General features: G+C 42.2%; 1 protein-coding gene across 1 annotated transcript; it reads right to left on the reverse strand.

Moving 5' to 3' along the window:
* Positions 1–2,034: 2,034 nt before the first annotated feature.
* On the reverse strand, positions 2,035–24,291 carry RRP1B (ribosomal RNA processing 1B). The gene is made up of 16 exons (XM_056505283.1): positions 24,067–24,291; positions 19,860–19,942; positions 18,930–18,987; positions 18,164–18,249; positions 17,111–17,172; positions 15,623–15,752; positions 14,165–14,229; positions 13,503–13,666; positions 13,215–13,306; positions 12,297–12,394; positions 11,826–11,845; positions 11,311–11,436; positions 9,879–10,615; positions 7,280–7,426; positions 6,471–6,537; positions 2,035–5,398 (listed from the first exon to the last, which is right to left on the reverse strand). The coding sequence occupies exons 1-16, from the start codon at positions 24,197–24,199 to the stop codon at positions 5,208–5,210; spliced, it is 2,259 nt and encodes a 752-aa protein (XP_056361258.1). The 5' UTR covers positions 24,200–24,291; the 3' UTR covers positions 2,035–5,207.
* Between the last annotated feature and the right edge of the window lie 809 nt (positions 24,292–25,100).

The raw sequence follows: 25,100 nt of genomic DNA on the forward strand, positions 1-25,100 counted from the left end.
GACAGCTCTTGGATTTCCATGTGCAGCCACTTGGATAGCTCTTGCTGTCTCTCAGATTCCCAGTGGTACAGCTCTGGGTCTAATTCACCTTCTGACAGCTCTTGTTCTATTTTGTACAGCTCTTGGCCATTCCCATCTTGCTTTTGGGAAGGCTCCTGGCATCTCACATCTTCCCCATTGGACAGCTCTTGGTCTTTCTCAAATTCCAGCTGGGACGCATCTTGGTATTTCTCATCTTCCCATTGGGACAGATCTTGGACACTCTCCTTTCCCCACTGGGGCAGTTCCTGGCCCAAGCAGGGCTCCCACTCTCTCTCCTCCCTGACCAGGTCACACTCCACAGTGTGTGGCTCTGGCAGCTCTGTCCCCACTTCTGCCCTCTGCTCCCCAAGGGCTTCCAGCCACCCAGGGCAGGGGCTGGGAGGGCAGCAGGGGCTGTGTGGGGCAGGGCCCTGGCTCTGTGCCTTGGCTGTTGGGGAAGGAGGCGACTGCCTTGGCACAGCTGCCAGCTCGGCCCTGGCCCCCAGGCTGCTGCCTCCAGCCCCATGCCAGCTCCCTCTGTCCCCTCTCCCTGCGGGGCTGGCTGTCACCTGGGGCCTCATGCACAGGCCCAACAGCTCCGTGTCAGGGGGAAAGGTAGTGTTCATCTCCGCCATGGCCATGGCAGAGGGAAAGTTGCAATTCAGGTCCTCCATGAGCATCTCCATCATGCTGTGCCACAGAGGCTCTCAGGGGAGCTGCTTCCTCGTGAGACAGCGGCTCACCCCAGGGCTCTGTGCCCCTGAGATACCCGTTAGGTACCCCTTGGATCCCCCTGTGGCAGGGCAGGGCTCTGCCATGTCACAAAGGCCTCCATGTCCTGCATCACAGCGGCCCTGGCAGCACGGGCCTGTGTCACCAAGGGCCACCCCGACATCCCTTCAACAGCCGACTTGACTGCAACTGGCCCAGCTCTGGCCCTGGAGCAGCCCCAGACTTGGGCACTTTCAGCCCTGCTGTGGCCAGGCCCCTGTGAGGCTTTGGCCACGCTCCCACAAGACAGCCCCAGCCTCCCCCTGCAGAGCCCTGGCTTTGGAGGCTGGGCTCTTTGGGGCACGAGCCACTGGCCAGATGGACGCAGCCAAGGACTCGTGGGCAGTGGCTCCATGTCCAGCTGCAGTGGGGGATGAGGGTGTCCCTCAGGCTCTGCCTTGGCCCCGGGGCTCTTGCATGGCTTCCCCAGTGACACAGACCTGGCCACAGACTGCAGCTGTTTCAGTTTCAGAATTTCAGGTCTCTGCTGCTTTCTGTGGCCCCCATGACACGGGCAAGCATAGCTGGAAAAGCAGCATTTAATAATGTGTCCATACCGAAGCCACCCTGTCACTCCTTCGGGATGCTGCACAGGCTCTGGGTCTGCCTTTTACACAACTTTTCTCTGAAGGAACTCTGAGGATTCATGGTTTAACTTTATTAGTGACTCTGATAAGGATAGATGAATTTTGTTTGGATAATTACTTTTGCATTCCTGAAAATTATGTGCCGGTTAAAACTGCGTGATTAATTTGAATTGATCCTGAGCAGGTGCAGGTCCTGCCACTGTCTGAGGTGGGGTTTGAAGCACCCTGTGCCAGGTTTCTCTGTATACAAATTCTTTTGGATGTGCTGCTGGTAACAAGCAAGCCAACAGCTTTCCAATGTCCATCTCTCACCTATCCTGGCACTTTGCAGTGCACATCTTGCCACGATATCACCTCAGTTGATAATTTTCATCACAAAGATCTACTAATTTCTCTTGAGCAATCTTTTAGGTGCTGCTATCTCTGACCCAGTTTCAAAGGTATGAAGTGCAAAGTGTATGAACCTCTATGTCCTGTCCCAAGCATACTCCAAAGGTGTCTGAGTCTTCATCAGTTTGGGCTCTTCATAGTATGAAATAAAAGGAAAAGACAGAGAACAAGTGCATGCCAGCAAGAAGAGCTTCCTTTGTGCTTTCAAGTGGCCCCCCAGATGTTACCCTCTCCAAACCTCCGAAATTCACAGATTTACCCAAAATACGTCCATAAAAAATATGGTTTATTGAATTAGATAAAACGATGTAATGCTTAGACATTGTATTTGTATCAACAATGCTCTTGCAGAGGAATATAAAATGATACTTCTTCTCCTGCCTTTAATGAAATGTCAGTGCAGGTAATTCATCACAAAGGGCACTGGATACTTTCCCAGTCACACACCTTTGACATACTATAAGAGATCTTGCATATCCAATAATTGAAATAGAATTTCAACTTTTTGCCTTGCTGAATTAATTTTGTGCTTTTGAGTTCTCTTGAAGCTAGGAACAATTATAAACTCTTAGAGCTTCACCAAGTTGATCAGATTTGTAACAAAAATACAGAGACAACCATTAAAACCACTTTCCTTTAAAAGTTAGGCCACGTTATTTTTGACTCAGGGCATGGCTGGCAGCTAGGGAGCTGGAATAACACTGAAAAAAACCCATGAAGTGACATCAAACAGGTCAGATGAGTTTTCCTTTCTCTTTTCTTACCAATACATCTCTCCTCAGAGTATCACTGTATCTGTGGAGTGGATATTGCAAGTTACATTTTGTATTTTGTTTGGTTTTTTTTTTTTTTTTTTTTTTTTTTTTTGGTCTTCAGGGTTTATTGGCATTGTCACAATCCAATAATTTGGGTAACGTATTCAAATGTAACCAAGCAATGCTGAACAAACTGCATTGTCAGTGGTCCGATTTTGTTTGTAAAGTTGTCCTGAATGAAATGCCAGACACCACTGAAGACAATACCCACCTCACAGGTAGATTTACAAAACATTGCACCAGTTTTTTGGCACAGATGGATTATAGATGCATTGCAACAAGCAATCACATCACCAAAATTTTAGATAAAAACCCGACTGCCACTTCTGCCCTCTCCATTAACACCGTGGGAAACAAAACAGTTGGACAAACAACAAGTTCAGTGGATCTACAATCAACAGAAAAAGACCCAGACAACACATACATTTCCATAAGTTATATGTATTAAAACCAAACCAAACCCAATGTGTCTGTTTCCTGGATTTTTCTGTGCACACCAGATCCACCCAGTGATTTTTTGCATCTCTATCCTTGGAACAATGTGACATCTCCAACCTGAGGCATTCACAACCGTGCACATACAAATGGTTTTATGCATATTCCACATGAGACTTTTCACCCACAGGACAAAGTAACAGTACAACATATTGAACAGGTTGTTACACCCTACTTACCATCATCTTGTCAACAAAATCCATTATGCTAATATACAATGAGCTTTTAAAAACATAAATGAACAATACTTGCATAAACAAATAGAATTAATTTATCAATGTATTCTCCAGAGTTCTTTATTGATCACAGAAACAGATCCAGCCTAGACCAATACCATAACCAAATGAAATTCAGTCCTTCACTGCATATGAGAAAAGAGCAAAAGTAATTTCTGGCAGTACCAGAAACCATGGACTGCCACAAACTTAGTGAGAGAACTGGGACGGATTAGAATTGAGCAGCTGAGACCAAGCAGCCATCTGGAATTACCCCAGTATTTTGAAGCAATTGTAGATGAGCTACAAAAGAAGGTTCAATACCGTTGCTTATGAGGAGCAATCTGGCAGAGGCCAGACAACATCAAGGACTGGTAAAAAACAGCACTGAAATATGCAAATATGTACATCACAAAATGTAATTCTGCTGGCTGAAGTAGCTAAATAAGCATTTATCAGTTTATTTAACTGATAATCCAGTTATCCTAAGACAAGGTAGAAGCAGGTTCACCCTCTCTCACAAAATCACAGGAATAACTGGTGTGAAGCTTCATGAACAGCTTTGCTTTGGCACTAGGCTGTGCTTCCAAGCTGAGCTCTAATTTAGAGATCTGCTGCAAAGCCTTTTTGCCTCATTCAGATAAGGAAAATTTACAAAGAGTTCAAATCTTCCAATTTTATCAAAAAAGGTTTTATTTTAATTTACTCTTCTCCCACCTCAGTGTTCCCTTTCAAATTACATAAATGATCTCTTGCAGTAATGCACCTCAATCTTTACCAAAGAAGCAAACTAAAAACAAAACATGCAAAGTAGTAATAAAATACCCAAATAAAATCCAAGAAATGCCAAGTGGACATCTGATTCTACATCAAAACCAAAAGCAAGCTGCATGGGCTGTAAAGTTTCACCCTGTACTGAGAGGCACCAAAGCTTTCAGAGATGTGTCCTAGGCAAAGATGCACTACACCCATGTAGCTCACTTCAGTCCAGGCAGAGGTTCATGCACCAAACAAGGGCTGAGCTCTGGCACAATGTGGTGACAGCAGCTGCTAAAGCAGAAAACCAGGAGTCTTGTCAGACCTTCAGGAAAGGCAGCAGAGGGGGCTGGGGGAAGACCTGGAAATATCAGAGATTTCTCCTGCAAGATCATGAATTTCAGTTCAGTGAAGAGAAGGAGCCAGCTCACAGTGTGACAGGCTCAAGCCAGCTTTGGCACTTGCATTACTGAAAATAATGTGGTGACTTGTCCCCAGCTCAGCAGGCTATGAAAGTTTATTTGCACCAGTGATCACTTGAGCAACAGCTAATGGTTTCTTATCCCAGGGAAAGCTCACTTGCTAGCTGCAAAGCTACCCAAGTCCAGCTGTTATTAAACAGACACACGAGGTAATCATTATTTCCAGAAGAATTAACAGGATGCCAGGGGTGACACATGAAAAATGACAGAGTAGAATTTTAAAATACATGACCAAGTAGGCTTAAAATTTGTATTGCCTTTTTCCAACTTAAACTCTGTCTAATGAAAGACAGTTTAACAGCATGAAGAGCAAGTTGTCTTATACTGGCTCATAAAAAAAAAAAAAAAAAAAAAAGAAATCACTAGAATAATCAAACCCTCAACAGTCCTTAATTAAATGGACAAGTCTCTTGGGAATGACATGGGCAGAGACCATACTTTTTGTAGACCAAACCTGAGCAGAGATTGGATTTTGTTTCTTTTCTGTAAAAAGACAAAACAAGTATTTCAAGGTAGAGCTGACGAGGTTTCAAAATAGCAATGACCCAGGTCATAATCAGAATTTTGTATATACAGTTTGTATTAACTTAAAAAAATAAAGACGTTCAAAGTACCTCCAGAGAACATTCTAGATTAGCAAAATGTCCTGTACAAAAGTAGGCCACATTTGTTGGTTCAAAAGAAGTCCACAGCAGTTGGTCTCTTCTTAGCTGACATAGTAAATGGTCTTTTCATTTGGGGCTCTTTTGCTGGGGTCACTGAGGGTGACTTCAGCACCCCATGACGAGGTTTCTGTTCAGGATTGAAAGCCACACGGGAGGGTCCTTCTGGGCTCACTAAGATACTTTTGTCAGTCTTTTTAAATTCTGTTGGAAAACAAGTCAACAAGTTAAAAAGAAATGCAATCCCTGCAATAACAGGGCTTGTCAATCAACTGTGGAATTTCACAGCCCTAGAAGCCTGAGTTAGATCCTCAAGCCCAGCAAGGATCAGAAGTCTAAGACTTGGCAGAGAAAAGAGATGGTGGTGAAGCACATCTCTCAGCAGAGCCCCTGGGGAACAGGGTCTGCTGCAATCCACTGTGAACCCTCCCTGAGGTTCCACAGACCAGCAGAGATTCTGCACCTTTTCCTCAGACACAAGTGTTCCAGCTATCCTGAAAAATACCACACTGGACTCTAAAAGATGGCAGTGGGTAAGCAGTGTCTCTACTCTGTCTGAACAGCTCTAGAGACTCCTGGCCATCCCTTCAGCTAGCAGGGAGGCATTTATTTTTCATTTTGTTCAGCTGGGTTATATTAACATGAAGATATTTACCTAAATACACTGTTCTCAATTTGAATTTGACCTATTGCACACCTCAGAGAGTTAAAAAGTAGCTAAATGAATACATGGAATATAATTCTATGCTATTGAGCAAGACATTTATTTAACAGAGAAAACACCACCTGCTTACAGAAGGGAAGTGACCTTTATCTACTCATGGCCATTAATAAACCACAAGCAGCCAAGATAAAAAGCAAACTTTGCTACTACAAAGTCTGATTTTATCAGCATGACAGCACCTTTGCCTTGGGAAACAAAGTGAGCAATGAACACTGAAGTGCACGTGTGTCCAGAGGAGCCCTGCAAAGAGGCAGCTCAGGAAGGTGAGTTCTTCACCCTGCTGCAGTTTTCCATTCATGAGGCTCCTTCTGCAGGTCACTAATGCAGCACCCTGCAATTGCTCAAGTCTAGCTGCAGGGCTGAATGCCCTAAAAGTTACCATCTCCTCTGGAAAGGAACCTGAGGAGGGTTTGTAAACTAAATACAAATATTGGGACAAAAAAGGAACAGAAATATCCTATTTTAAAGGTGTTCCACAGGTGTGTGAATGTGTTCAGCTTCCCCATTCCTCACAGCAGAGAGACTGTGGACACACACACACATCAGACTCACCTGCAGTCATGTTTTTATTCAAGCCAAACGTGACTTTTTTGGAGCTGGGTGTCTGCAGTTTGTTCAGCTACAAAGCAATATAAAAATATGAAATAAAGTAAGATTTCTGAGGCAATGCTTTGAGTTCTTTTACCTGCACCCCACTGATGTAAAGCAGCCTACTTCTTCCTTCATTTGGTTTAGAAGGGCCCCAATCCTCTGGCACTGACTGCTGCTAAGACAGCACTGTTTTCCTAGCCAAAAGCAAACATATTCCATTTGTGCAGAAATCACATACTCTCCTTAATGTCATTATGTAATTCAACAACAAACAAGAAGATATTTGTGTGTTAAGTAGATTGGCCCCACTGCACTCGGGCCTCAAACTGCTAAGAGGGCTTGAAAAGCTCTAAATGTTAAAAAGCTCTAGAGAAGAGGGCAGATTTTTGAAGCCCTGCAGTGTTGCCACTCTTCACAAATGAGAAGAAATGGAGGCTCAAAGTCCCTTTACAAGACTGAAATCAGTTTATGTTTTTGCTTTCTTGTGAAATGAGCAGATTCAGAATGGTGTATGTTCAACAAGAAGGCTGAAAGCAGAGGAGAAGAAAGAAGAGATTTCAGAGACATCTATAACTCATTTTCTCAAACTCTGGAGCCATGTGTGACCCTGTCTACAGGGAAATGCATCAGCATTTCCAGTTATATCTGCTCATGTTAGGAGACTAACAGGGAGTGGAAAAGACAGCACCAGTGAGGTCACACCTTTTGCTGGGGAGCTTGCATAGGAAGACACCTGTCCCCAAACTCAGCTGCCCTTTGTGAGATCTCACCTGCAGGGATGTCCTGGTGGAAGAGATGGTGCTTCTGGCTTTCCTGAAGAACACTGCCTTTGGTACAGTTGATTTTTCAAATTTTACAAAATCACTTCCTGGTTTCACTTTCTTTTTCTTTAATGGTGACAGAGCAGCACTGCTTTCCTGTGAAGGAGGGAAAGGGAAAAATGCTTCAGTACAAAGTACTGTAGTTAATTAATACCTAGTGCTGTGACCAGTGCTGACCACACACTCATATCAGTAAATCACCATGTTTAGATGCCAGCAGGGAATTTTGCAATTAGCATGACTGAAAGCAGAAGTTTAAGACAAGCTCTGTGCAGAAATAGGAAAGTCATTGCAAAGCACAAAGGGAAGAATTTGCAATAGATTTGTCAAGCCACTCAGAGTGCAAACAAATGTTTTCTCCATGTGCATGAGGACACTTTGCAATTGATCCAGCTCTCCTGCACATAAGTGAACACTTTTTTTCCTTCACCATAAGGAAAAACTCTTCTGTGGCACCTCTGGATGAGTAAGATAAATAACTGATGAGCAAACACAGCTTTGGGCTAAAATGGAGACTTTGAAGCAAAAAAATGGAGTATGAAATCTGACTATACTTTCAGAAATTCACCTACTGTGTAGTGCTACTGGTCTGCTGCATAAATTTCATACTTTTATGGCACTTAAAGCAATTCCTGTCCCCAGTACAAGGCAATTCTTAGGACTTGCACTGGCAGAGCTTTCTAATCTGGAGTATGATGAGAGGAAGTTCATTTATGCTTCTCATCAACCTACAGACATGGAATTCTGAAGGCATTCACTTAAAAACTGTGGAAAATGTACAGCAGATATGGCCTCTTTTGATTTGAAAATCACTTCTGCTTCAAATAAAAGAAAAAAACACAGGACTTTTAGTTTTCTGAATTGCAGAGACAGCTCTGAAACAATGCTGATTTTGTCTGGTTTTTTTCCCCCTTCTCCTCCTCCTCTTTCCTCTGAATATTTGAAGCTAATTCTCTGGAGGTGTGTGTTGTCCTTGAAATCAAGAATCAAAACATGCCCCTCATTTCTGGGCACAAGGCCAGGATTAAGTAACTAAAATCAGGAAATAAAACAACATGTTATTTCTCAAGCAACAAAAACAAAATTAGCAAAGCTTAATTTCCTCTGCATTTGTGCATTTTAGCTTTACCCTGCCCTCTTCTTTCTTCCATCAGTATTCTCCCTCTCTTCCTGACTCAACTTCCAAGTTTCTTTCCTTGTCTCAATCCCTCTCCTTCCTTTTAACACACACTCACACAACTATGTGGAGTGAAGAAAAAAAAGCAAAAGCCAAAATTTCTTTGGAATTCCATATGAAGAGTGACCCAGCAGTCCATGTCCTGCTGGCCAACAGGCCAGTGCTGGGGTTGTGCTGCTGCCTTTCCCTCAGTGCCTATGCCAAGTTGTGCCAACAACTCATTTCCATGAAGTTTGCAGGAACTTCTTATCTTGAATCTATCACAGGTCTTGGAACCTGTTGATCACCTGCAGCAAAGTCTTACAGGAAGAGATGGGGGTGTCATAATCAAATTTTCTTAGAAATTAAACTTGGAATATTGAGGCAACAGGCAACAAAGCCAATGGTTCCTACTTTGGAAGCCCCACAGTGAGAAAAATGCAGGTTGATAGTGGGGAGAGAGAAACCTTTTGGCTCTTCCCTCTCAGCACTTCATCATCAAAAAACAGAAAATGTCAGGTTTTTTATTACTATTTAAGCAAAGTTCCAATATGATCTTTTTCTCCTGTGAAGGACTGATTAGTTGTATCTCCACATACAAGGCTGAACTACTTAATTAATCCTACAGTTTTAAACTTAAGTAAAACAGAAGTGAGCTCATAGGCTCATAACATGCAGTTATAACTCTTTTATGTACTCATAATCTCATCTGTGCTTTATGAAATTTTTTTCCACCAAAGTGAGACTGTCAGCAAGACTTCCAAGAATGTAACTGAAGCCCTGAATGTGTTAGGGTGAATATGCACATGGGAAATGAGCAGTTAAAAAGAATTTCAGTAGCAGGAGAGGGAAGAACACCTGCACTCGCTTTCTTAGCCACACTATGAAAACTATACAGTGCAAAATGCTTTTTGACTCCTGGAATTGCTGTGGGCAGTTTCACAAGGAGCTGATCCTAAGCTTGCATGCTACTGCTGCTGCTGCAGAAGGGATGTTCCATCTTCCCATTTCTCATTGTTTTCCCAAAATACAATGCCCTTTGTGAGCATGCTGTAAAGCTCAACCAGAGACTCAATGAAACAGCAGAATTAACCCAGGTACCAATGAAAAAAAAACCACACACAAAAAAGGACAAGCCCATCTTGCCCCATTTTTCAGCTAGATGGTTCTTCCAGCTGTGTGGCTGGCACAGGATTTAGTGTCATTGTACAGGGAGATGTGACACTGTAGCAGTGTGTGGATTTTGGGGGAATCAAGTTCTTTTTTGGTGACAATGCACGATGACATCAGCAAGCAGCCCATGCAGCCCCATGCTCAGAAAGCTAAAGCCCAATTTGAAAATGAGCCTGGCAGTTCCTGAAGCAGGCAGAGAAAAGAATGAGATGTACATACCACCTTCCTGCTTTTCTTGCATATAGTCTCCAGAACTCCATTAGCTTCAACAGAGTTCAGCACCTCTTTCACTTTTCTCTTCTTTTTCAGAGTTGCTGCATTCTGACTGGAGACTTTCATCCCTTCCAAATCAACTAACTTTGTCTTCAGGGTGACCTTCCTGGAGGGTGCAGATTCAGCCCCTGCCTTTCTTGGCAGGGTCCCCAGCAAGCCTTCCTTGCTGGGTTTCAGGTCAGTTTGCTGCACAGGGGGATCCCCATTCACCAGGACTGCCCCTGCTTTCTGCTTCTTTTTCACAGCCTTAGGAGGTAATGGTGTGACAGATGGGCTGACATCCTCTGCTGCACTGGCAGTGGCTGGTCCATTCTGACACGCTGGTTTTACAGGAACATTCTGCACTTTGGGATTCATTTTCTTCAACTGACTCTTTTTACTCTGTTCTGCGTCAGTCAGACTGTTCTGCACACAGATACTGTGATTTTCTCTGGTGTCAGTTGCTGCATTTGTGGTCTCACTGGCCTCATTTACTAGCAATTTCTTTCTCTTCCTCTCCTTGTTATTTTCTGGCACCTTTTCCTGGCTAGAAGCATTGGATCCAGATGTTTCAGCTTTTCCCTCCTCAAAATTTCCGTCAGCTGTTCCAGAATCAGCACTTGGGTTGTCCCTCTTCTTCCTTTTTTTCCTCTTCCTCTGGGGAACTGATGGCATCTTCACATTTGATAGCTCTTCTTTATCCTCTAAATCCATCCCAAAAACAATGCCATAACACACACATGAAACACAAAGGTACTTACAACAACTAAATTCTATTCTATTTTTGTTCTTGTCTTTTAAAATAGGTGCAGCATTTTCCTGTTAGCAGCCTGCACTGTTACAGCTGCTGTTTTCACTGTTACAGCTGCTCAGAACACTGCAGTCTGATGATGTCTGGCCTAATTAATACTTTGTTAATTTTGCCTTGTCACAGGTAAGATCTAAACCATTCTCTGTGACAACCCTATTTTTCACAGCAACATCCCTACAAAGAATTATTACCTGCCTGTTAAGCTCATTAGAAGGGCATCTCAGGGGTTCAGTATTCCAACATCCCCAAATTCTTACATCCTAACACTCATCCCGTTTTAAGGCTGACATGTTTCTGCTTTCCTACAGTAAATGCACCTACTCAAAGAAGCAATGCAAACAGCTGCTTCCAGTTTTTGCTTTTGACTGAAATTTTTACCTAAAAAATTCCCCTCAGAATTGGGAAGAGAACTCCTCCCACTTTCAAAAAGAACTTAATTTCACATTTAACCTCCACCACAACAGGATACAAATCAGCACATCCTGAACAATAGTGCTGCCTTCCTCAAAACAGCTCAAATCTGATACTTTGCCAAACTGCACAAGTCACTGCACACTGTCTCTCTCCCAAGTATTGATCTTGCCTTACCTTTTACTTTTTCCAGCTCGTTTTGCTGCCAAGGCTTGACAGCTTTTTTCTTTCGCTTTCGCCTACCGGATTCATCATCGTCTTCATCTGTAGAAACATCTTCAGGAATATCTTGGGGGAAGATTCCTGGTGAGGAAGGATAAGGTATCAGAAAACTGAGAGTCCTACTTCTATGAACAATTATGCTGTTCATATACAGCACAACTCCCACAAAAAGAAAAAACAACTCCTTTTTGCTCACCTAACCTTAAAGAAAAGCATAGGAACTATTCCTATCTGTTTAAGCAAAAATGATAATCTTTCATATAAGGATGAAGTACAAGGTTGCTCAAATTGCAAAAGGAATTTGGCCATCTCACAAAAAATGTGAAAGGTATCTTAATTAACTCTTAAAAACACACAAAACCCCCAACATAGTATTATTGAAATACACAGTAAAAAAAGAGCACATCGTATGGGAAAATAATATATAATTTAATGGAAAATAACTACTGTCTCTGCTACTGAGTCCTTACCTTCTGCTAAGTCCTGGAACCTGCAGGTGAGAGGAAGAGAGAAAAGAAAACCAAAACATTATTACTCATTCAGTACCAATAATAACACCAGCAGAACACCATCACTGTACTTACTACATCATCACATTACTTACTATGGTTTTGTCAAAATAGGAACAACGTATTTGTGCACAGGAAGTTACAAACTCCAGAAGAGATCTGCCTCGGAAACCCCCAAACTCAAACCAAATCACCAAAAGTATTGAAAAAAACCAGCAATTTAACACTTTCCCTGCATCTGTTCCTTGCATCACACCCAACCTGATGCCACATCCTGCATTCAAACCCATATTGTGCAGAAAAACCCCAGGTGGCTGCAGCTGTCTGGTACCAATGAGGAACAGCACAACAATGTCACCAGGACAAGAGAGGTTGGGCACAAAAAAAAAAATCAAAGTAGCTTAGGACAAGTTGTATTTCAGCAGAACTCACTTTTTGACCAGCTTGTACAACCGTTTTCTGTTCAGGGAAGGTGTATTTTTCTTGCTTGCAAATTCAAAGATTTTGTCAGCAACAGCCTTGTAATCAAACTGTTGGAGGAAAGTACAACACAGTTGTTCTTAGTTTATTCATGCAAGATGACCCAGTGCAACTCCTGATATGAGTATATCAAATATAAAGTTCAATAAGTAAATTGTAAAGATACACATCTTGAAACAGACACTTCCTTTAAACCCCAAATGTTTTCCACCATTGAAATTTACGCCCCCTTCACACACTGACTTGTACAGATGGCTGCTTTATTAACACAACAGCTGAACTTGGTATCACCTTCTCAAACGTTCCTAACCTTAATTCTTACTCATGAGAGAAGCCAACCCACTTCAAAACTCCCATAAATATTTAGCTAAATATCAGATTTAAAGTGTGCCATGCCCTATTTCTTGCTTAAAAGCCACAGATGCATGAAGTGTGTCCACCTGCATGGGTGTTTGATGGGAGGATCTGTCAGAATCACTACACTGCACTGGCCCTGGGTCTAGAAAACCCAAATTGTAACATATTACCCTCTCTCCTATGTATCTCAACATCCATGTTCAATGAAAATCAGGCTGATTGCTTCCCCACCCTCACTGACTTAGCTTTCAGCACACACATTTTTTAACTCTTGAAGCAAGAAGGGAGGAGCAGAAAACAGAAGGTTTTCAAAGGAAAGAAGATTTTAGACACGGATTTATTTTACTACCACTCACAGAACACACATTACATAAATATCACCTTATTATAAATCAGAATGAGATTAAAATTTTGTAACATGTTTATCCATTAACACCCTTTACTTCTGCATCTCTTGAAAAGGATGGGGAAAAAAGAGAGCAGAAATATCAGTAGAGCAAAAGAGCCACAAACCTGAAGAACAGTCCCGATCCCATCATCAGTATTTTCACTGATATCCTCTGTTTTTTCAGAGTTCTGTGCTGATTTTCCTGACAGACATCTGTCTATTATAGAAAAAAAGAGTGAATGTTAATGCTTTGTCTGAGATAGTGACTCCAAAAGAACAAGCTTTATTAAGCACATCTGAAGGGAATTATCCTTACAACAACGTGAACATGTTTTTGATTGGTTTAGAGCAGTAGGAAGCAGGTTCTTCCATCCTAGTGATCTTACCAGGGCAATTTAGAGTTTCCTCCTTACCTTTGGTTTTAAGCATCTCTTCACTCTCCTGTTTGCCCTCTTCAGACACATCCTCCTCGTCACTGTTGGTACCCAGCTCTTTCATCAGGTCCTCGATGGCGAAGGGGGCCTGATCCACGATCATCTCAAAGACACCAGTGGCCACAGCATGGAGCACACGCCGACTGTGTCACAGGAGAGCAGGGTGAGCCCAAAGGCAGCCAGAAACACCCTCCCCTCTCAAGTGACAAAGTGGGAATTTGAGGGAAAACCATCGAGAAAGTAAGTGGAACACTGAGCTCTTCCGATGATGAAAGTGAACCTGTTACTCCCTAAACAGAAGTCCTTTAATCCAAGCAGTGTCCTGCTAATGTGCCCCTCCTAAATGTCACTGTTTATATGCTGACCTATATTACATTGCAAAGAAGCAGCTCAGCTGCTCTATGCATTAAAAAATTAAAATAACTGGACAAATTAACCAACAAAGTTTGATATAGTTCTTATAAATCCATGGAGACCATCTATAGCTTTGATAAACAGAAGTTATCTTCAAATGACTGGCCACATTGCTGGTAAAATACCCCTCTTTCTTACATTCTGAAATTATGATTATTTGATCCATTTATTGCCATATTCAGAATTTCTTAATTCTTAAAAAATATTTATCTTTTCATTAAACTTACTCCTTTGATTTGGCAGCAATTTTGCAGAAAGGTTCTACAAACTTGAGATTCTGGTCTGCTGTGAGCTGTTTGATAAGAAAGAAAAAATTGTGAGTACAGAAAATGCTGTATGTGTACACTGAAATTCCTTGAGTATTGGTGTTTGTACAGAAATTGGTGTTGGGGGGTCTTCTTTAACAGTCTTTCAGAATATTATCTAATTCCAACTGGCAGAGGTATCCAGGGCTTTTTGTTACCACTGCTACCACTAACATCCAGATACCCCCTGGAAGTATTATCAAAACACTGACTGCCTTGCAGACTTTATTCTGCTGAGCACAGAAATATAACAAAGCTTTTTACTTTAAATAATGAACCATGAGGCAGAGAAAGCTCAAATAATTTTGTGTGCTTTCCCAAAGGTCTGTAGAAGAATAAGATTTGGGTTTCTCTTAACTGGGCTGCTTGCACCAAAACTCTTTCAGCTACAGCAGAGCTAAAGAGAAAGACCCTTCCCTTCAAAATCCTATTTATGAGCATCATCTGTGACTTCAGATAGTCTGGGGGACTTGCTCCCCACTCCAGGTTTCCAGTGAGTGGCTTAGCTACAGTTGTGTGACTGTGGAGCTGCAGAAGTTATTTGGGCTCCAAATGCCCACACTTCTCTAGTGCAGATTTCTTCTTTCTCTCTCTTGATTCACAATCCAGAACCTCAAAACCTGCAGGCAGGATTGGTTTGAATACTGACTGCAAGGAACAGGAATGGGAAACTGCTGACAGCTTTGTCAAGGAGAAGTACCAAAGGCCAGAGACAAGAAGAGGTAACTGAGGAGGAGCTGGGACAAATGTGGGGCAGCAGGAAGGGTGGAGGGACAGGAGAGATGCTCCTTGGCTTTGCTGCTGCAAAACTCTGCACCATTGGAACAGCAGCCAAAATTCAGGGCCATAAATTAACTGTCACAGCAACACACAGCACAGCAAGACAGATGCCACCAGCAAAAGAAACATCTGGATGTGGAGGGTAAATTGCACAATGCACAGACAACAATAAGCAAGTATGAGACACTGTGAAAGCTCACTTTCCCCTCTATTTAGGTGTTACATGAGCCAAGAGCAGCCTTTATGTCAGCCTTTGCAAAAGCAAAGACTGAAAACATGTTCAGACAAGGGAAATGACACTGAGTCCCCTCTGAAGCAAACAAATGAGAGTAGTCTAACTTTTCTATCACTATTTTTCCAACCTCAATTTGAAGCAGCAAAGCAGTACTCAGGAACTTGAGAGAAACTACCATATTCCCACTGTCAAAGACATGAATAAAAGTAAAAGCATAACTTTTAGTAAGTCACTTTCTTCATGCTTACTCAGTGTTTTTATATTTAAAAGCATTAAAAATTACATAATATAAAAATTGCACTTCTAAGATGCTTCATGCCACAATTAACACCAATCAGGAATAAAATGACAAAGCATTTTCTAACCTCCTTTGCACCAACTTTAGCCAATTCATCCAGATAGATATCAATGAAATGGAACTTTATCCCAGTGGGAGAATTGCTGTCTGGGTCCATAACTTCTTTCATTAATAGCTGCAGCAATGGTTGAATTAGACTAAAAAAAAAAAAAATAAAGAGAGAAAAAAAGAACAAGAGATTCATATTCAATTGCTCATGTCTTATTTGCCTTGAAAACAAACCTTGTCTTGACAACAAATTCCACTTCTTTACAGTTATGGACAGCTATCCAATTTGATATTTTTCTTTTTTTTTTTTTTTTTACTCTGAGGCCTATCATTGCTATTTTTCAGGAAAGTGAAGTTTTGTACATTCCAAGCTTTCTCCCCTGGTGTTTTTTGGGACCTGCTGCAATTTTGCCCAGAACAAGCATTTCCAGTCCCAAAGAGAATTCAAAACATTGAAAATTCGTTAACATTCTTTCACTTTTACTTTAATACACCTTTCTTCAAAAGCATTTTGAAAGACAAAGGGGAAGAAAGTCATGCTGGGCAGCTTCTCAGCTTCACTCAGGAGGGAAAGGCAGTTCTTGAGCTCCCTCCCTCTGCAAAGTCAGGAATCATGATTCTCTCTTCCCACACTGCCTCCTCCCAGTGAAATATGGAGGCCAAAGCCATAAGAAACCTTGTCAGAGATCAGTTTGGGTGACCATGTGTGTGGGAAGAAGGGCTTCAGCTTTATCAAACCCCTCCCACACCTTCTGCTCCTGTCAGGAACATTTTCATCTCTCCAACCTGGGGGCATTTACCCAGTGCAAAATTAAGATGGAACAGGAGGAATGAGGTGTCCCTTAGCTCTGCATTCTTTTCTGTTTCCACAAAAACATGCATGTGTGCATCCCACATGAGAGAAAGGATAACCTTAACACTGGGTTATCAAGCAGTTTCAATTAAAAGATTTCAATCTCTTCATCCTTTTAAAGACAACAAGCTTAGAAGTGGCACAACAGCTCTAGACAGAGCAAATGACTGCAATTATTTGCCTTTTAATAGAATATGGAAGAAATACAACCAAATCCCTGTTGTTTACAACAAACAGGAGGCTAGTATACAATTAAGGGGTTCTGTCTTATCAGAAAATTCACCATGATTAACCACAGTAAAATAAATACTTTTAAAAGTCAAACCAATCAGAAAATCATAAACAAACAAAAAAAATTCCTCTTCTGTATTTTCTGGGATGCGCTTTACCTGTCTAGTCTCTCTTAGGTGATATTTCATTAATAGCTCTTCTGGCTACATCAGAAAATGAAATACATTAAATAATGAATTTAATTTAATGATGTGTAACACCTTTCTATGTTACTAAACAAAGTGATTTGAAGAATAAACCTTAATGTTAGACCTTATGACAGTGGCATCTATGGCAAAACAGACTATTAAATGAAAATGTGTTGGAATACAGGTATATTGGGTGACTTGTTTATGATACAACACCATTCAGAAATCTGCTTACCCCTCATCCCATTCATTTCTTTTCAGCACTTCAAAGGATTGCCTCAAAATCAGACGCATCAGCTGCAAAGCACAAAATCTGTTAAACGTACTGTTTATGAAAACAGGTAAAGGACTCACTATGACTCTAGCATGAACAGATTTCTTGGTAAACCTCTATAGCAAAGTGGAAACTGCCTCACATGAACATTTTGACAGAGTGTTTGTCATGCAATGCAACAGAAGGGTGTTGTGATGCAAAAAAGACAACAAACTATTTTCATATGCTAAGCACAAGAAATCCATGATCATTTCTTCTATACAGCTTTCTCTTGACTCACACCCTTGATTTCCTCATTATGTGGTGCTTTAATCTAAGAAAAGCCACAGCTTAAACTGGTCACAACAATATGGGACAGATGGTAACAATAATAATATAACTTACTTGAAAATTGCACTAAGAAACAGTCACATGTAAAATAGCCACATTCAACTGACTCAAAACACTTCACTTACTGAAATAACTTGTATCTGCTAATATTGGGAAAGAAAAACCACCAGTGAATGTGCCTGCAATTAACTTCTTCAAGGAAAAAGATAATGGGATTTTGTTCTTTACAGAGGTATGTGTTTTAAGATTTTAGTTCTTGTTTTAATATTCTGTTTCCTATAGAAAGAATTCTGACTATTGAATGTATTACAATGGATACTTTACTGGTGGAAAGTCGAGGTTCTAGTGCAAAGCCATAAGAGTTTTTAAACAGTCTGATCGAAACAACTGATGTTGATACAGTGTCCTTTGAGACAGTATTTATATTCCAGCATAGAAATCAATGAGAACAATCACTATGTTAGAAGGCAAAGCACTTGAGCATGACATGAACTGTAGTGGCTTTTAGATTCATGCAGTGGTGAGTGGAAGCCTTTAAAACAAACATCTCTTGTAATGTGTCAAGAAGATGATACCTTGTCTTCTCTTAAAATACACACCAATGCCTGTGCAGACAGATCTGGCTTCTAGCACACCAGCACCACACATTTTCTAGGAGAAAGCCACCCTGAGAGGTACAATTACCATGTAGTACTTGTCCAGACGCAGATTGTCAATCCCGTTCCATTCCCGGTTCATCGTCTGCCAAAATGTCTGGATGAACAGGTGTCCTGCAAGGGAGCAAGGGAAAATGCACGTCTGGGACAGTGGGCTATTCTGCTGATCTGAAAGAATCTCAAGAAAGGGATGCAGTTCCCTAGGATTCTCCTAGTGACAGGGACAGAGCTGTGGGAAGACAGGCTTGACACTGGTACAAGAATCAATTAAACTTGAGAAGAATACAAGAAAAGGCACACAGCTACTTTTAAAAACAAGTTTAATTACAGGGACAGATTTGTATCTATTTTGTGTTATATGCACAAAAGTTTGAGCAAAATATCTATTCTGCACACATTTCTAACAATGCATTTCTGGCATTGACTGAGTACTTAATTTCATAAGCATTTTGAATACCAGGGGTTTAACAGCTCATGAAACAATGTTGGTTTCAAGCAGGAAACATACAGAACAGTCTATGGAGAATGGAGAAGTAAGGGACAAGTTTTTTTACTACCTGTCCTGAAAAATCTCACCTGTATCACACTGAAGACACAACCCTTCTCCTGCAACAGCCAGAAAAAACCTGCAGCTCATGCCTGCCTTAATGCAATCACACAGACCAAGCTGGACAAAAAGGAAAGAAAAACCACCTAAACTGCTTCTCTATCTGCCTTTATTCTGGCACTGTCATAGTGGAATCACCAAAGAGGGAAGTAACCTACAAAGCATTAGGTAATTAAACAGTACTTACGAGCTTCTGTGTTCTGAAACACGTGGATAAGCTGAGAGATATTGGCTGCAAGTTCCTCCTAAAAGTAAATAAATATAGTTGGTGTATCGTGTGTTAGAGTTTGGTCTCCTCACCAAAAACACAACCAGTAAATATCAAGAAGCATGAATTTCATGAAACATCTCTCAAAATGAAAAATATTCTGTCAACAGTTGCTTTAGTACTGCAGTTATCCTTGTACTGAGACTAGGCCAGATGGAAGAGAAGTTTCAAGGGTATCAAAACCTGTTTATTTTACCAGATCTCTGCACAAATCATCTTTCTGACAACAGAAAATCTGAATTAGGAGGAGAAGAACCGCATGTATTTGAATTAATAAATGATGGAAAGCTTATAGGGCACTGCTCTCATATAGGTCTCTGTGGAGGGTTGTGAGCTATGTTTGAGATAAATCTTGTTCATGCAGACAAGTGATTTGAAAATTGAGGTAACTGAGATCTGCTACTCCAAAACCAATATTTTTGGAAAGTAGGGAGACAAACTAGAAGAGGTTGACAAAAATTGGCAGTAGAGGAAGTGCTACTGAACTAACAAAGGAAAAGGAAGTGTGGAACTTTCACACTAAAATCTACACGGATGTTGCAGCTGCAGTTAAGAGCAACCTGCTGTTACTGCTTTAGTTACACAAAATCAGCATTTCACAAAGCATCTGTTTTAGCTCTCCTTTTAAAGGTAAACAGCTACACCTGCCCCTCAGAAGGTGACTCCAAAGATGATCTGTTCATGTTCAGATCACCAAGTTACAGTCACCTCCTCTCCTGCACATGCCACAGATGGGCTGCAGGGCAAAAAAAAAAAAAAAAAGATAATTTTCCCCATTCTAAATCAGTATGTTTCTAGAGTATGTTTTGGAGGGGCTCCATCAAGCTAATACAAACACAATTACTATACCTGAAGCAGAGGTTTATCCTGCATCCACATACAGTAGAAAAGGCCCTTCCATATTTTCAGCAGTTCTTCCTGACTGAAGCCACCTATGGTATAAAATAAGTCTGAATAAAAGGAAAAACCACACATTCCCACCAAAATATTTTCATGCAGTTCCCTCTGCTCCCTGTTTTATTCTTTAGTTTTGTTATTTTCTCTGGGTTCCTATTGTAAACACATTAATTGGAAGGCAATTTGGCATAGAACAGTGATTCAGTGACTGTAAGCTTCTACCTTACTGAAACAACAAAGATTTCAAAGCAATCACATGTAGGATGAATACAAAGATAATTCTGATAAATGTCTCTGGCATATTTTTAACACCAAGTCTGAAAGAAATTTTTAATTAGTATCAGAAACAGTTTTACAAGAGATGTGATTTTTTGTTTTGTTTTGCTCTTTTTAACAAAAGTCCCACTTTACCAAGAGTTTTACTCTTTACTAGGGGCTTGTTTTGATAGAAAAAACTTCTAGCAATCAACATATTTATTTCTACATTAAACTTTATAGTCAAAGAGCCTGAGCAACTATAACAAAACTATTTCTAATACAATTAGTCTTGGGATGTAGTAACACCCAAATTTTAACAGCAAAAAAATATTTTCACATTCCAGAAGTAAAGTACTACATGAAAAGTCACTACCACCTGCTCAAGAAATGGAGTTTTCATTACATCAGCTACATTTCTGTGAAGTAAAATTGTAACAGTACATTGTTACAAGGCAGCTACAATGACCTACCATAGCTATTTTCAAACTATGGCCTATTAAATACTCCCAAGCAGTCTCATGAAAAATCACTTTGAAAAGGTCATCATCTTCAGAAAGCTCAAATTTGCTCCAGAAAGATCACTGTCTCAGGGGTTTGCCAGTCAAAAAGCATGAGACCAGTGAAAGACCTAAATTGTGCACCTTCTCCTTGGACCAAGTCATTTGGAAGGAATTATCACTCAGACAAAAACACCTGCTTGCTTAAAAAGAAAGAAAGTGAGGAAACATGCAAAATGCTATGTAGGAAACAATATGTCCAGTAATATTAAGCATTAATTATAAATTTAATTTAAGATTTGACAGTACAGTTACAATAAAATTCAGAACAATTTGATTCACTGATCTAATATTCATTGGAATATTAAAATTAATAACATTTCTTCAGGGAATTATATATGACATACTGAGTGATATGAAGCAGATTTAGCCTCAAGGCAGCATTAACCCTACAGAGGCATCAGAGGCATCACCTGCTACCTATAAACGTGGCTCAGGAGTTCACAGAATTGAATCTCAGAATTGTTCAGGTTGGAAAAGACCTCTCAGATAATTGCTGCCAGGCCACCACTAAACCATGTCCCCAAGTGCCACATCTACACATCTTTTAAATCCCTCCAGGGACACTGACTCCACCACTGTCCTGGACAGCCTGTTCCTGTGCTCTGGGGGAAGAAAACACAGACTTCCATGGGGCTGCTTTTCATACATATAGGGCTTTTTAAAGTGTCCTAGGCAGTCCTTTATCCAGTTGACATAAGACTCTGACCAAAAATCAGAGCAATTTTCTTATCCTACTGGCTCAAAAGAGTAGTTTCAAGATTATGTTTTCTGCTTTTCAACTTTATGTGCTGTCCCCAGCCACAACTGGCAAATAATAGCCATTAAAGTAAGGTTATCTTAAAACCTGAATGCATTGTATTAGCAACCACAGTGCCCAGAACTGAAGGCATTCCATACCTTAAAACTATCCTGAAAAAGATTTTGGTTTTAAGGTTTGAATTATAACTGACCCTATGCACAGTAACTTTGTCCTATGTATTAATCCCAACTTCTATGTTGGAGCTGGGATTAACACATTACAACCACTCACAGCTACTTTAATACAAGCCTTGTTAGCATCTCTGTTTGGAAGTTGGGCTGCTTTGACACTGCTCTCATTGAATTTGTTACAATTTTTCCTATTCTAGATAATTGCAATGGACCAGACCCACACAGGCACATTTCAGTGAAAAGTACATAAATCCTTTACAGACCCAGGCCCAAGCTCTGTCAGACAGGAAACCCCCAGTAATCTTCTTCAATAAATTCTTTTATTAGAATTTATTTCTGTTTATTATTCTTTCATCGATGCATTTGGTAGTTCAATGCCTTCCACAGAGTTTAACTTCTTGCTGAAAAGGAAGAGCTCTGACTCTCTGAAGAAGCTCCCTCAGCCTTAGCACAGACCACACAGAGCAGTCCTGCCTACCTACAAAACACCTGACAGCCCAGAACATCAGGTGAAAACTCCAGCACTTCTTCCAAAAGTCAACACATTCTCAACTCCTCAGGTTAGGGAATCTTACCTGGGTTGCCTCTCAGAACACTGGATGGGTATAAGGCTGCCAATTAATAAAAACTTTTTTAAAAAAACCTCTCTCTTCTACATGCTTTTTCTCCAAGTTTCAATACTATCAGTTTGGATAGTACCTAATAGCAAGTAAATCTAAGAGCTCTGGAAATTAGTCACCCTTGTTTCCTACTCATTTGCATTCCATGGTGTGCTGATTTTAACATGCAAAAGGTTCACAGCCCAACTGAGCAATTTCCCTGTGACAAGCAGTGCCTGAACCTGCAGCTTCTTCCCTCACTTATGGGCATTCCTGTCCTGTCTCCACAAACTGCAAGGAACTGCACTTTGCAGTGAGATGCACAGATCACTGAACACAGAGTCCCCCTTAGAAAGTCTCCAGAGCTAAAAAACAGATAGTACTTGGGAGATACATGATGTACATTGTCCTAGTCCCCAGGCAATCCCTAGACCAATGTTAACTGGGATAATGGGATAATGAATGTTTGGTTCCCTGGCCTGACCCTGTAAGGCTGTCCAAGATGTCCTTCCCTCTGTCAGGTGTGGCTAGTGGGTCAAATACTACTTGGAAAGGCAAGAAACAATATTCATTCTACAGTCTTTTCAAATAATTCATTGAGATCCAACCAGCACTCCAGCTGCAGTTTAGCTCTTGGGGTCAGCTCTAGGCTGGTTCCTCAAAGCCACATATATAATATATACTAATATATAAAATATAGATGTAATATGCAATAATATGCAATTTAAATATATGGTAATAAAATAATGTATGAAACAGCCTGTAAAACATACATTTTTATATTTAAATATAAATATATATATATATTTAATATATTTATATTTATATTAAAAATATAAAATACAGATTATGCATTACATTGTATATATTATATATAATGTAAGGTGTAGGAATAACATACATCCACGTGGAAACTGTGCACATGAGACACTTTCAGGTGCAGGAAGCTTCAGACTGGTGTTGCCAGCCTCAAACTGACTCCAGGGACACCACTGAACTCTTAGTTCTAAGGTGCCAGGTAAAATTTTTGGAAAAACAGAAAAAAAGCTTTTGATACCATGAAGTGAAGATAACAGGTAACCCAAATGGGTTCCACAGAATCAGCTGCAATTACACAAGCGCTGAAACATAACTTAGCTTTCCTCAATTATTATCCTGAATATCAGTCATGGAAAGAGACAGATATCACTCACAGAAACAACAGAAGATAAAACATTATGCTGCACACACCGGGATGTTTCCAGCCTGGATCAGTTCAGTTCATTTACATGCATTTAGTGCATTTACATGCACTGAACATTTCCTGTTCCTTGGGAACCGGAGCACACGAGCCATCTTGCTCCCATCCCGGATTTGTTACTGCTGCCAGCCAGACCCTGCCTGGATCCTGGATCCTTCCCGAGCCCCTCCAGCGCACGGAGACTTTTCCCGAGGGAGGATCCACGAGTCCCTCGGCTCCCGGGTGCTGGGGCTGCGCTTGCGGCAGCACCGGGACAACACGTGCGTATACATGGTGAAATACATGTGTAAAAATTTTTTAAAAAATTAAAAATTTAAAAATAAAGGCAAAAAGTAAAGTAAAAGGAAAAAGAATTTAAAAGAAAAAGCCCGAGATGAAGCCCTGAGGAGGCGTGCCGGGCTCAGGGCGCACACGTGGTGCTTCCTTCCCTCCCCACGCCGTCCGTCCGCCGGGGCGGCCGCTGCCCCCGCCACGGCACCGGGAGCTGTCCCTGTCCCTGTCCCTGTCCCTGTCCCTGTCCCTGTCCCCGTCCCCTCGGTCCCTGCCCACCCCCGAACCGCCCCGGCCCGTACCGGCGGGCCGCTGGGTCCGCACGCCGATGTAGCCCCGCAGCTTTCTGAGGGCGCGGTCTCGGATGCGCTTCTCGTTGGCGGCCAAGCGCTGCGCGAACTGCACCTCGGGCGGCTGCACGGCCGCGGGAGCCATGGCCCGGCCTGGCCCCGCTCCCGGTCCCGGTTCTGGCTCCCTCCCGGCCCGCTGCCGGCCCGTCCTGCCGCGCCAGGCCCCGCTGATGCCGTCACGGCGCCGGGCGCTGCCGTCACCGCGGGAAGGCGGGGCGGGGGGACGGCACCGCCGCGGCTGAGGGAGGGAGCGCCGCGGGGTTCAAATAAAACACACCGTGTGTGCCCGGGCACCCCACACACCACAGAGCCATTACGGCTGGAAGAGAACCTCTGCGACCATCGAGTCCGATCTGTGACCGATCGCCACCCACGGCACTGAGTGCCACGTCCTTCCTGAATCGAGGGGCCACAACTGGACACAGCACCTGAGGTGTGGCCTCACCCGCGTCCAGGACAGAGCCATAATCATTGTCCTGGTGCTGCTGACACAAGCCAGGTGCCATTGGCCTTCCTGGCCACCTGGGCACACCTGGCTCATGTTCAGGCTCTCTTGACCAGCACCCCAGGTCCTTTTCCTCCGGGCAGCTTTCCTACTCTCCCCAGCCGGGAGCTGCAGTGGCTTGTGTGACCAAGTGCAGGACGCAGCAGTTGGCCTTGCTGAACCTCACACCACTGGCCTCAGTGCTTCCATCCAGCCGGCCCAGATCCCCCCGCAGAGCCTCCCTGCCCTCCAGCAGATCCTCAATATTCCCTCCCAAACTGGAGTGGGACGGAGCCTCCAGCGCCAGCGGCACCACAGCAGGGCCGGGCTGCAGCTCCCCACAGCCCTGCCTTGCTCTGGCCGCCCCTGGCATCCCGGTGCTGTCCCGGCATTGCCACGGTGTTATCCCCGTATTTTCCCGGTACTGTCCCGGTGTTTTCGCAGTGTTGTCCCGGGACCGCTCGGGGCGGAGCTGGAGGCGGAGCCTAACCCCACAGACCAC

The sequence above is a fragment of the Oenanthe melanoleuca genome, chromosome 1 (assembly GCF_029582105.1).
Source record: "Oenanthe melanoleuca isolate GR-GAL-2019-014 chromosome 1, OMel1.0, whole genome shotgun sequence".
In the NCBI taxonomy this organism is placed as follows: domain Eukaryota; kingdom Metazoa; phylum Chordata; class Aves; order Passeriformes; family Muscicapidae; genus Oenanthe; species Oenanthe melanoleuca.